General features: G+C 40.7%; 1 protein-coding gene across 1 annotated transcript in view; it reads left to right on the plus strand.

Annotated features, from left to right (window-relative positions):
- Positions 1 to 13,868, plus strand: part of HGSNAT (heparan-alpha-glucosaminide N-acetyltransferase) — a gene marked incomplete at its 5' end in the record, with an annotated part of 30,749 nt that overhangs the window by 3,679 nt on the left and 13,202 nt on the right. The window contains 7 exons of the mRNA XM_079778669.1: positions 860 to 975; positions 4,129 to 4,265; positions 4,486 to 4,607; positions 7,409 to 7,478; positions 10,347 to 10,416; positions 11,097 to 11,206; positions 13,446 to 13,522. Of these exons, the coding sequence (XP_079634795.1) occupies positions 860 to 975; positions 4,129 to 4,265; positions 4,486 to 4,607; positions 7,409 to 7,478; positions 10,347 to 10,416; positions 11,097 to 11,206; positions 13,446 to 13,522 (702 nt within the window). The remainder of the gene's footprint in view (positions 1 to 859; positions 976 to 4,128; positions 4,266 to 4,485; positions 4,608 to 7,408; positions 7,479 to 10,346; positions 10,417 to 11,096; positions 11,207 to 13,445; positions 13,523 to 13,868) is intronic.

Below are 13,868 nucleotides of genomic sequence, written 5' to 3' on the forward strand. Positions count from 1 at the left end.
TTTGTTTCCCCCCAAATTTGACAAACTTAAATTTAGATTGTGCATGTCTTGGTGGACTCCTAAAAGCACCTAAGAAAATGGGGAGCGTTAAGCCCAGGGAACACTGAGCAGTTGGATCTTTCTGCCTTTCAGACGGAGGCTTATCCTCTCTCCTTACCCGCCCCAAATTTGCTGTGGAAGCTAGAAGGAGATTCACAATTCCAAACCAAAGTGATATAAAGCAGGGCTTCTCAGACTTCGGTGAAAGGGCGTGCAAAACCCACACGAACCCTGCTGACCTGCTCATCCTGACCGTAGGTCTGGGGTTCTGCTGGTCTCATGCTGCCCATACTGCACCCAGAGCTGATGAGTGTGGCCAAAGAAAGTTTGGATTTTGGAATCACACAAATTGGGCAATTGAAAACATTTCACAGAAAAACTCTGTGCCCATGGGCAGTTATATAACCCTTATGAGCCATAATTTCTTCACCTGTAAAATGGAGAAAATACCTAACTCATGAGATGGTCTTATAAAAATAGAAGATATGTGGAAACTACTAAATTCAGTGCCTGTCACATCTTAGCACTTGATGAATGTAAGGTCCTGACACAGTTCTTTTACACACTGGGTGTGACTGGTGTTGACTGAGGTCTCGTGTGTGGTGGAGGCACTTGTGCGAAAGGGGATCTGTGGGTGTGTGTATACGCATGCGTATCTGTGTATACACAAAGTAAGGGACCAGAGACCCCAGAATGCAGGCATTTAAGCAGCACTCCTGCAAAGCCACCATTCCCACAGGTGTACTTTGTATCAAACACATTTTCAGGCGCTTTGTTTTTCTTTGATTAAAAAAATTTTGTTTTTTCTAATACTTGCCAGGTTTAGACGGAAAAAAGCATGTAGAGCTGAAGATGGATCAGGCTTTGCTGCTCATCCATAATGAACTACTTGGGACAAACTTGACTGTCTACTGGAATTCTGAACGCTGTTATCATGTAGGTAGAGTGTTCATGCTCACAGTTTTGTTTACTTTGGGGATAATTTGATATATCCTTGATGCTCATACCTGTAGCCCTTCACATGTTAACTTTAGTTCTATAGGTAAAGAAACAAACAGGCTATATAATCAGAGGAAATATAATCAGGGAGAATGCCTGGCAATGAACAACATTTGTTTATCTTTTCCACTACCTATTATTTTTAAAAAACCCATTTCTCAGTGATGAGCAGGATTGGTGGAGCATGTTTCATTTTACTCCTTTGCCTAATGCATAACCAGAGAAGGAAGTGAGGCACCTGGGCATTCTTCCAGGGCCAGGTGATGAGGACAGTGGAGAGGCTCATGATGATAAAGAATTTGTTTTAGCTGGGTATATATAACCACTGTAATTAAAATAATTATGGTCCAGTGAAGCATTACAGGCTGATACATTTGAAATTCAAAACTTGATTTCCTTCAAAAAAACAATATCAAGATTAATTCAAGAAATTGAGAACACTAATAGATCAGCTGATTAAGAAATCTGGAAAATTATAACAAATTCCTCTACCTAAAAATAGGTAACATTTTCTACATTTTCAAATAATAAGTAACTCTCAATCTATATAAATTAACCTGCATATACCACCCCCCAAAAAATGATGGCTTGGTATCTGATTTGTTCTGCAGTATAGTTTGGATGTTCATCTTAAAACTCGGCAAAGAGATGACAAGAAATGCAATCCAAACTTTCTAATTAATATGGGTTTAAAAGTCTTAAATGAAACTCTAACATGCAGAATAAGTTAGCATATTTAACATTGTTAAAAAAGATATTTCTTTATTGATTTCAGAGAGGAAGGGAGAAGGGAGATAGAGATAGAAACATCAATGATGAGAGAGAATCATTGATTGGCTGCCTCCTGCACGCCCCCTACTGGGGATTGAGCCCACAACCTAGGCATGTGACTTTGACTGGAATCGAACCCAGGACCCTTCAGTCCACAGGTTGACACTCTGTCCGTTGAGCTCAATCAGCTAGGGCATAAGTTAGCATATTTAAAGATTTATTTATGTTGACATTTTTATCCTTGAGGAATCTTTAGAGCTCATATGAAAAGAAAATGATGAAATTTTAATGGAAAAAAATAGAGGTTAAATGGAGCAATAGCCAGTACTCTCTGATATGAAGACTAAACATAGGGAAAGTGGCAGCACTTTCCAAATTCATACATTTAACACAATTGTTATTAATACATAAATGGATACTTTATAGAATCTGCATAAATAATTCCAAAAATTATATGAAAAAGTAAGTGAGCAAGAGAATCAAAGGACAGCCCAAAAGGAGAATGTGCATCATGAAGACCAGGTCAAATCTATTGTGAAGCTACAGCTGGCTAGGTAGCCAAAAAAACAAGGGAAGCCCAGCTGGTGTTGCTCAGTGGTTGGGCATCGACCTATGAACCAGGAGATCACAGTTCGATTCCCAGTCAGGGCACATGCCCAAGTTGTGGGCTCGATCCTTAGTGGGGGACGAGCAGGAGGCAGCCGATCAATAAGTCTCTCTCATCATTGAAGTTTCTATCTCTCTCCCTTCCTCTCTGGGGGGCGGGGGGGAGAGAAATATATATATATATAAAGTGAAGACCAGGACCAAAGTAAGTGTAAGAAGCAAAAGCTAATTTACATAAGAATTTAACATATTACAACGAAAACACTGGGGAAAGGCATTTAGAATTATTGTATACCATCTATCAAATGCCTGAAGTGGATTCAAGTTTTAAAAAAACCTCCACAACTTAAAAAATACTAAAAAAGGCAGATGTAATTAGTTACATTTTTAAATTAATGAAGCAACAGAAGAAATGACAAGACAGATTAGCACGACTGAATAAACTTTAAACACTTGTAATTAAAAATGATATAACATGATGAAAAGGAAAGCCTTAGAGTGGGGAAATAGCTGATAGTTAAAAGTTTAATATTACAGTATATGAGGAGGACATTTCTACTATTATGTCCAAGGGAATTTGGTGTTTAAAAGATGGCTTATACCATAGAACACAAAATTGCAAAAGAATATTGATTTATTTAATCTACTGATAATTTAAAAATGCAATCTTAATGTTGTGATATCATTAAGAATGATTTTTAAATCCTGGGAAGGCTAGTGAGAAATAAATATATTGTAATTTTTCTTGAGTACTATTTGGCACATATAACAAGAACCATTAAAATGATTATTTTTTTATCCAGTAATTTTATTTTTTGAGGTTTATTTTAGGGAAAGAATTTAAATGAATACAAGTGCCATATATAGATCTTTTAAAACAGTATAACTTATATAAATTGTAAATATATATAATATACTTAAATTGCATATTTATTTTTACAACAATATAATTAATATAAATTACATATAAAAAGATAAAACAAGCTTTGAAAGCAGCCTAAAAACGCAAAATTGTAATATTTGATGACATATAATACAATCATTAAAAGTTATAAATATGCAAATTGTGTAGAATCATGGAAATTTATTTGTTAAACTAGAGGCCTGGTGCACGAAATTCATGCACTGGAGGGGGAGGCAGCCCTCACCCTGGCCTGTGCCCTCTCACAGTGCGGGAGCCCTGCGATCAATTGCCCCAAAGAGGTAGGCCCCGACCACCCATCCGGGGCTCTTCAGTAGCTTGCCCCAAAGAGGTAGGCCAGAGCCACCTCCTCGCCACGCAGAGACGTGGGAACCACCTCTACACCACACACTCAGCGTCAAGCCCCCGCCCACCTGCACGCATTCAGCCCCATCCACTCGAGCGCGCCCACTGTGGACCCAGCCTCCTGGTGATCGCTCGTTTTGGCGTGAGGGCATCACGACCACATAGGCTTTTATTAATAGGATAATAATCAAAACAGTAGAATGCAAGATGTACGTTTTGTATTTGTTAATTATGTGAAAAATCTACCTATGAATAAAGGTTGTATAATTCCATAACAACACATAGTTACACAGGCAAATTTTATCTAAATTATTGAAATTTAACAATTTTTTTTCATAAATATTAAAGAAAGTCATCTCGGGATCTTCGGTTGGATGTTGGTGTCCTCCAACAACCAGCAGACTTCCCAGCACCTCCGACAGTGTGCTCATGCTTTTGTTTTGTAGTGCTTGCCCCAGGTTCTGGGCAGTGTTTCTGGGAGTGGAAAACCTGGGAAGCCCAGCGTGGCACCTGTGGCTGTGAGCACCCAGCACACATCCATCCTGCAACTCAACGACACGTTGGAAGAGAGAGAAGTTTGTAGGTTTGTACCTGCTTTGCTGTGATCTACGGAAGTCTGTTTTCTCCCTGCTTTTCTTCTTACTGGGTTTTTAGCTTTTTCTTCCTTCAAAATATTTTCCTTTATCTTTCCTGGTCTGCACGCAGGGATGCCTGTCACTCTGCTTCCATTATTTACCCAAATTCCAGCTCTTTTTTTTTTTCCTGATCTAATAATTTTTCTTAATTTTACCTAATCTTTATAGGCTGAAGTACAAATTTGGTGAATTTGGAAACTATTCTCTCTTGGTCAAGCCTGTCCATAATGGAGTCAATGAAACTGCTTGTGACCTAGTCGTTAATAAGAAACCAGTCGACAGCAACCTTCGTATGTATACACTCTTTGTTGATTTTTTTAAAATTTGCATTTTCAAGCGTTTTAGTTTTTGAGTACTGTTTGCAATACTTTGCAATTTAAAACCTGGATTGTAGTTTATCTGTCCCATAGTTATGGTATATTTAAAATGTACTTACTGTGTCATTGGCATTTAAAGTACCAAGAAGATTATGTGATATATAAAAAAATTACATGGTATATCAACATAGTCTCATAGTTGTTTAATTATGAAGCATAAATAAGACAAAAAAGGTTAATGCACTGGAAAGAAACTAGAAATAGAGCAATCGACTGTCAAGTATCTTTCCTTGTGTGTGTCTTACGTTGAGAGTCCCCTTAGGTTAGGAGGGGGCTTTCATTCTGTAATAACGCCACTGAAGAATATGTTACTCTGAGCCTTCCACTAGATAATATAGTAAGTCCTAGGGCAGTGGTCGGCAAACTGTGTCTCGAGAGCCGCGGTTTGCCGCTCTGTTGACTAATGAGTTTGCCAACCACTGCTGTAAGGCATTACCCTTACCCAGAAGTTTTGACTTCAGGTTAAAGACATCAGTACATTATTAAAATGTTTTTTAAGTGTTTTTCCCTAAGGCAGTGGTCGGCAAACTCATTAGTCAACAGAGCGGCAAACCGCGGCTCGCGAGTCGCATGTGGCTCGTGAGCCGCAGTTTACCGACCACTGAACTAGGGCATTAGTAAGTGCTGTTCACAGGGAAGCTGTTGAAGCCTATGGATCTTGTCAGAGGATGTAAGAGCCGGTATGCAAGGGCCAATGTGGGACAATTTAAGTATTAAAAAGAATAATGAATGTAATCAATGGAAACACATTGAATATACAAAACCCACTGTGAAACTCAGAAGAGCAAGGCCCCTCTCCCCAAACAGAAACACTTGGGTTGCTTTTGAGGTTATGGGACACCTGAAGGTAACTAATGTGACTTAAAATTGTCAGTTGGAAGGAAAGATTGAAGCCCGTATCCTGTTTTTCCTGTTTCAGCTGTATTTGAGGATAATTAAATAGTCCTAGAGGATGAGGGTAAATTCTTTATAGAGAAGAGTTCCACTTACTATAGGGCAGGATGGCAGAATATTTCGCAATCCCTAATGAAATAATTGCTTTAGGCAAAAAATCATGAGTGGGTGATACCATCCAATGAAACGGGAACTTAACCAGGGTGGGGTCAGGCTCTCACAGGCTGAACACGGTGTCGGCACAGGGTCAGTCTCAGGTGCTCTGAGTACAGTGGGAAAAATACCATCTGTGAAGCATTCTTCCCCAAGACGGTGAGCTTTTTACTCAAACCTTTACAGCTGCTTTCCCATGTACAGAACATTTGGAGGATAGAAGAACACGTTCGGTGGCACCACGAGGAAGTGTACTGACAGATCTAGAACATGAGACATACTCATAGATGACAGAGACCTGGTGTTTGAATCAAGTCACTGGCTGCCTATGAGGAAATGAGACTTAAGAGACAACTCAAGCCAATGCAAGATGTGAACCTTGTTTGGATCCTGATTTGAACCTACTAACTACAAAAAACAGTGCGAGGGAATTATTGCTAATTTTGTATGACATTGTGGTTATATCACAAAAGGTCCATTTTTAAGAAACTTTTAATTCTGAAATAGTTTTAGACTTCTAGAAACAGTGCAAAAAAGAGTTCCCATATACCCTTTACCCAGTTTTTCCTAAACCCCTAAAGTATATCATCATAGTACAAAGATCCCATGTACGATTATTGAAACCAGGAACTTAACATTGGTACGGTGCTGCCTTCTCATCTACATCCTTTTCCTTTTTCTCCTGTTGTTCCTTCTAATTTTTTTTTTTCCTGGTCCAGGATCCCACAATGCATTTGAATGTGAGGCTCCTCCTGTAATCTAGGACAGTTCTTTGTCTTTCATGACCTTGACACTTTTTAAAAATATATATTTTATTGATTTTTTTTTTACAGAGAGGAATGGAGAGGGAGAGGGAGAGAGAGTTAGAAACATCAGTGAGAGAGAAACATGGATTCAGCTGCCTCCTACACACTCCCTACTGGGGATGTGCCTGAAACTAAGGTACATGCCCTTGACAGGAATTGAAACTGGGACCCTTCAGTCCACAGGCCGACACTCCATCCACGGAGCCAAACCGGTCAGGACGACCTTGACACTTTTGAAGAGGACTGGCCAGTTTGTTATTTGGGTTTATTGGCTGTTCTCTCAGGATGAGGTAGAGGTCGTGCATTTCCGGTAGATTATTGTGGAAGTGATGTGCCCTTCTCAGTGGATCATGTCAGGAGCTGCAGGATGCTGACACATCTTTTACGAGACCGTTGCTTCAGGGAGAGAACTGGAGATGCAGGGGTGTGGGTGTCTGGGATTTGCTTTAAAACACTTTAGGCCAAAAAAAAAGCAGAGGGAATGGTAAGATATGTACACATATAATACCTTAATTAAAAAAATTGAAAAAAAAAAAGCAGAGGGGAGAGTGATAATAGATAAAGCAAGAGTGATAATATTTTGATAATAATAGAACTTAGGTGATGGGTGTGCATGGGTTTATTGTACAATTCTCCATATTTTTGTGTAGTTTGGTATTTTTCATAATGAAAATTAGCACTCCCCTTATGAAGTGTTCTCAGTTGTCTATAGGAAATTTAGCATAACGATATAGGCTTTTCCTTCATTTGTTGTGATTTTTATTTTTTTGCATTCATTTACAGATTAAATGTAATAACGTGACAACTTTGATTCTTATGATGACATTTTTGGTGATAACATGCTTTCTTTTATTTTTATAGCTGTGTATATTGCGTTGCTTGTTGTTCTAGCGGTCATCATTGCTGTGTGCTTTCTAAGGTTCTTGTTGAGGTAAGCACCCCTGGGGAAAGTAGTAGTATTCTTTGATGAAAGGAATACTCACTGTGTTCACCATGCCCCTTCCAGTCCTAGGATTAGGGATTCAATAATGTAGCTTAAGAGATGATCCCTGACTTCAGTGAAATGATAGCCTAGTTCTATTGGGTCTTTGCCTTCAGTCCTCCCAAATGGCTGAAAAGGTAGAAGCAAATGCTTGAGAAATAATTTCCTGAATGAGTCTCACATCCTGTTTTATAACGAGTAGAAGTGGTGATGATTTTAGGAGGTGATTTCCAGAGTGGACTTTTCTTCCTTCCCTTTGGCTCTGAGCCCTGGGGCCGCCCCTCTAATCCAGTTTCCCGACTCCTGCCAGCCGGGGCATCTGGCAGCAGAGATGGAGGATGAGGCGTGATACCTCCGGACCACAGCAGGGACTCCTTCCCTTTGTTGGGCTAGCAGTTTGAGAGGAAATTCTTCTTCGAGTAACAGCGATTCTGGTGAGAGTGAATTAATAGACTGGAAAAGAAAAAGAAAGTAAAATAGATCCGGGCCTGGCAAATCATCTTTCAAAGGAAAGTTCCTGTATGTTTTAAAAGGAATAAGATTGATTTTTCATGCACTCCGCCTGTTAGGGTCTCAGGAAGGACCACAGGGTTTTATTGGTGAGCTGTATGCAAATTGGAAGGAAGAGAACCTGGCCTTTAAGCTCTGCAACTTTAGGGCTTTTATGCACCTTGACCCGCTGCCTTTGTGCATCCCAGAAATAACTCCTGTAGGAGAAGCCTGACTGTCTGCAGGGGTAACAGGATGACTTGCTGCTCAGAAGCAAGTGTGGAATCCCTGCTTTTTAGGGACAGAGTATAATCCTAGCAGAGGCGTTTCATTTCTTTGAATTAAGGTATCATCTTGTCAGTCTTTGGATATGATGCAAATACTGTTCCAGTTTATTAGGATTCTCTTCATGTGGTGCTTTCCATGTGAATGTATCTATTACATCACTTTCTAAAGCAATTAGTAGCTGATATCAAGCTCTGGCAAAGGGAGGAGGTACCACCTCACTCCACTGTGGAATCTAAACTCTGCTTTGCATGAGAGTCTGCCTTTGCAGGCAGAATGCTGTGATTGGCAAAGCAAGAGTCCCTTGTCCTTGCCCCGTCACTCCCCAGCAGGCCCATGAAAGTCTGGGGAAGTTCGGGTTTGTCTGAACCAGAAAAAGTAGTAAGAATACCGCTTCTCTCCTTTCACTTGGAGAACAAGCATGTACAAGAATTTTTAAAAGTTCAATTTTAAAATATTTCCTCCTTTTCACCCTTCCTTAGATGTCTCTATTTTAATATTTTTCATGTAACAGTGATATTATTAGTACTGAATAAACTAGAAATAGGAGTTGAGTTGTGGGGGAAACAAGAGAAGAGATTTAAAATATATTCAGCCCTAGCCGGTTTGCTCAGTGGATAGAGCATTGGCCTGCAGACCAAAGGGTCCCGGGTTTGATTCCGGTCAAGGGCATATACCTTGGTTGCAGGCTCCTCCCAGGCCTGGGCCCTGGTCAGGGCTCATGGAGGAGGCAACCAATTGGTGCGTTTCTCACCAATGTTTCACTCTCTTTCCCTCTCTCTTCCACTCTCCCTAAAAATCAGTGGAAAAATATTCTCTGATGAGGATTAACAACAACAACATAAATATATTCACTGACTATATAGATCATGCTTGGATACCGATTTAAACAATTATACTGTAAGGAAAAACTTAATGAGACTGAGAAATTGAACTGGCTATTTGATAATATTAAGGAATTATTGCTCATATTTTAAAATGCAATAAAGGTATGTTATGTTTAAAAATTGAAAAGTTTTTATTGTTTGGAGATATATACTGAAGTGTTTATGGATGAAATGATATGATGTTTGGGACTCTTTAAAATAAAAAGGGTATTGTGTGGGAGTGTGGAGGAAGTAAGACTGACGTGTAGATACTTGTTGAAGCTGGGAGGTGGGTCTATGAGACTTATTATACTAGTTCATCTACTTCTGCATATGCTTGAAACTTTCACACACAAAAAAAAAAAGGGAAGAAAGAAAAAGGAAAAAATTCTATGTATTGGATAATTCAAATGTACAGAGTTTATGTAAAAGTTCATGTAAAATGAGTTTTTCTCATTTTAAAGAAAAACCAGATAATATATTTATCTTTTGTTAATCATGTAAATCAGTTTAATATCATCTGGATATCTTTTTGAACAAAAGTACCCTGCTAGAAAATAAGAACCCAATATATTAACTATTTGAATTACTCCCAAGTTACTTTCAAGCTTTCTCAGTATGCATATATGCATTTTAGTGTAGTTGTAGTTGAGTCTGTGTAATGGGTTTTTGCTTTTTGTTTTTAACAGTTTAGATTTGTGTTTCTTTGTATAGACAGAGGCCACATTCTTGTTATTTTTAATAGCTGTATCTCACCCTGTTTCACAGCTGTTATATATTGTGTAACAGGGTCATTTCTCTATTGAGTGTGCTTGTTTGACATTTTTTGCTATTCTTATTTTCATGGAATGATGTATTAATAAGAATTCTTATTAGTATTATTAATAAGAATTCTAGCCACAGGGAATAATAACCTCAATAAACCCTCACAACAACTCTTTATTCCTGTTCCTATTGATGAGAAAATTATGCTGTAAGAGTCAAGCATTTAAAATACAGTTGCTATAAACTTTGATTTGCACTTTTGCATCTTTAAAAATTTTAAATGTTTAATTCTTTGACTTGTATGGAATTTGAACGTAACGTAATTTTCATTTTAATCAATTAATATGATATCCAGTCATTTTGAAATTCTTCCAAAGAAAACAAAAGAACTGTGCCTTCTTTTTGTTTACAGTTTGGATGACTTCAATAATTGGATTTCTAAAGCAATAAATTCTCGGGAAACCGATCGCCTCATCAACTCCGTGAGTTATTAGAATGCGTCCTGTGTGGTCTGGGTGGTTTTGTGGGTTTGGAATTTACAGTTTCCTATTTGGTCATCTGTAGTATCTGGTTTAATTCAACTTATTTACATTGTGGGAGGCCAGGTCGTGTGTCCTGTATTCTTACTAACGAGCAGCTTCTCTCAGCTCTGTGAAGGGCACTGTCCCTCTGCTGCTTCCCCGAGGTTGGGCTCTGGCTGCCTCGCGATGCGCGATGTGGGGACGTTTCGCTCTGCGGGCAGTGCTGTTGAATCAGAACAGTTACGTAGAGAGTGTCACTGAACACCAGAGACACCAGTGTTGATTCTGTAAATGCCCAGGCCTCCTGAGATGATCAAGCATATTGCTGTGCTAATACGTTCATTATGGACATAGGGATGCCCCCTTGCGGACTTTCTTGCTTGTATGTTTGCACAGATGCACTTAGGGACCAGTTCTTCGTGGTCGTGTGTCAGCATAGGCATTGCAAGCTCAGCAAAAGGCACAAAACCAAATAAAGGAAAAATTAAGCCTCCGGATGGGATCTTTACAAAAGCAAATTGAAGTATTGTTCAGAACAGCGATCTTTAGCTTTCCATGTGGTTCGTTCTCTCTAAACAGTGGGAAAATGAAATTTGCTCCCTAGCATTATGAATCACTTGTCTCCCTTTTTTTTTCCGAAGGAGCTGGGCTCTCCAAGCCGGGCAGGCCTGTTCGGTGACGATGCCCAACCAGAAGTGTGGCGTCCGTCGGTGGTGCCTCCGCGCCTCCGCTGCGTGGACACGTTCAGGGGGTACGTGGCTCCCTTGTAACACTGTGGGCACAGGTAGTCTCAGGTTACATGTTTTCACGTAAACACACTTTTATGTTAAAGTATTTCATATTTCTCTTACTTTCTAGGCTAGAAAGGATTTCTAGCTATAAAAGAAAAGCAGCAGCCCTAACCCGTTTGGCTCAATGGATAGAGTGTCAGCCTGCGGACTGAAGGGTCCCGGGTTCAATGCCAGTCAAGGGGCACGTACCTTAGTCGCAGATTTCCCGGCCCTGGTCAGGGTGTGTGCAGGAGGCAACCAGTTGATGTATCTCTCTCACATCGATGTTTCTCTCTGTCTCTCCCTCTCCCTTCCACTCTCTCCAAAAGTCAATGGAAAAACGTCTTCGGGTGAAGTTTAATTAAAAAAAAAAAGGCAAGAAAAGCAGCATCCTCTCCTTACTGGGAAGCTTTGGTAGTCAGTGTACAGTGAGCTGGCAAGGAGCGGTGGGGCAAGACCACAGCCAGTTGCCCCTGGTGTGTAGATTCTGCTGAGTTAAGGTCATTTGCATTTGGGCAAGTAGCTGTACGTGGGACCCCCACATCCACATGCACCCCCATGCCTGGTCAGTCACTTGACAGATGAGAAGACGCATTAGTTTAGAAACGAAACACCAGCACCCCAAAGAGTTGTCCTCAGCCTTCACCACCACTAGCAAAATAGCTAGAACACCAGGCCTTTTTATAACAAACCCACAGCATCATATAGTAAATGGTTATCTATAATAGCCTATAATAATCAAAGCATAATATGCTAATTAGACCAGATGCCCTTCTGGACAAAAGCCGAAGCTGGGCTGCTGCGGCTGCAAGGGAGGGATCCAGGCAGCCGCTGCGGCTGTGCAGGCCTACTCTTGTACGAATTTTGTCTTCTGGTAGAAGAATGAACGCCAGGACCAAACTCCGAAAATAAAGTGTAAAAGTGTAGAGCTGAAAACAAATATCTAGGTATCAGGTCTTCCATTTCTACTCACCGGGGTCTCTCACTCCAGTGATAACCTTAGAATCCTGTCCCAGCGTCACCACAGCTCTGAGGGCTCCTGGTATGTAGGTGTGAAGCCAGGCAATAATAACAAAAAGGGTGGTAATAGTAACAATTGCTGGCAGTTTTGAGTTCTCACCAAGTGCTAAGACTGTTCTAACATGTCTTATTTATCCTCTTTACAACCCTATGAGTTATGTATGTTTAATATGCCTGTTTCACAGATGAAGAAATTGAGCCACAGGGTTAAGTAACTTGCCCAAGGTCACTCAGAAGGACTGAGACAGCCAGGATTTGATCCAGAGCAGTTGAGCTCCAGGGTCCCCATAAATGATCACATTAACATACTAAAGTCTTTGTTGCCTGCATTCTACAGAATTCGCATCAAACAATAGCATATCCAGAATCAGTGTTGTTGTATTAATTTTCCTTTTTGATTCTCATTGCCACTTTTGGAGATAAAACGTTCTCAGGTAGACAGGAGCTAACATTTACTAAGTGCCGAAAATTGCCCAGCACTGGTTAGGTGCTATCGTGAACATTGTTTGTAAGAGTCCCAGCGCTTCCTGTGTGGGGTAGGTTCTCTCTTTCAGAGAAGCACATGGAGGTGCCTATGAGAGTCTTGCCCAAGGTCTTTTGACCCAGAAGAGAGAAGCACCTAAGATTTGAACCTTCAGGTCTGGCTCTAGTGATTGTGAACTTGAGACACCTGAATAATTAGCACGGCATCGAGAGATTGGGAATCTTTTGCTTTGCTTTCAGGTTACACAGTTTACTATCAGTGTAAATTTTTCTTAAGACTTCATCATGTTATGTCTTAACTAGCTTGGCTCAGTGAATAAAGCATAGGCCTGCGGACTGAAGGGTTGCAGGTTCGATTCCAGTCAAGGGCATATGCTTGGTTTGCAGGCTCCATTTCCGGTAGGGGGCGTGCAGGAGGCAGCTGATCGATGATTCTCTCTCATCATTGATGTTTCTTTCTATCTCTCCTCCCTTCCTCTCTGAAATCAATAAAAATATATTTTAAAAAAAAACACAGACTTTATCATGTTAGAAATATTGGCAACAGAGGTACCTTGGTGGAGGTTCCTGACTGTGGTGGTTAGAAGCAATCATTCCTCGCTCCCTACGTGCCCTCTTGTGTCATGACTGCGCCTTGTGTTCGTAAGTGTGACTCTGACCATCGGCCGTTCTTTGTCACATGTGCCAGCCCTGACTGTGCTCCTCCTTGCTTCACAGGCTAGCACTCATCCTCATGGTCTTCGTTAATTACGGAGGAGGAAAATACTGGTACTTCAAGCATGCAAGTTGGAATGGTAAGTTATTTCCTAAAGGTAGCGTCGCTTAAGTGGGACCCCTTCCAAGAACTGTGGGCAGGAGAGCCACCCAGTGTCCCTCAGGAGCCAGAGATGAAGCCTCAGCAGGCTCCTGCCCCCATCGAATGACCTTTAGGTTATTTTGTCGTTCTGTCCTTTGTGTTCAGTGGCTCTGGGATGCCTCACTGTGATAACACGGAGACTCCGCGGTCTCTGCTGTGGGACTGAGGGACTCTGCAGATGTTAAGAACTCAGTTGTAGCCCTGGCCGGTTTGGCTCAGTGGATAGAGCACCGGCCCGAGGACTGAAAGCTCCCGCTTTCAACTCCAGTCAAAGGCACGCACCT

The sequence above is a fragment of the Cnephaeus nilssonii genome (assembly GCF_951640355.1).
Source record: "Cnephaeus nilssonii genome assembly, chromosome: 8".
NCBI lineage: Eukaryota > Metazoa > Chordata > Mammalia > Chiroptera > Vespertilionidae > Cnephaeus > Cnephaeus nilssonii.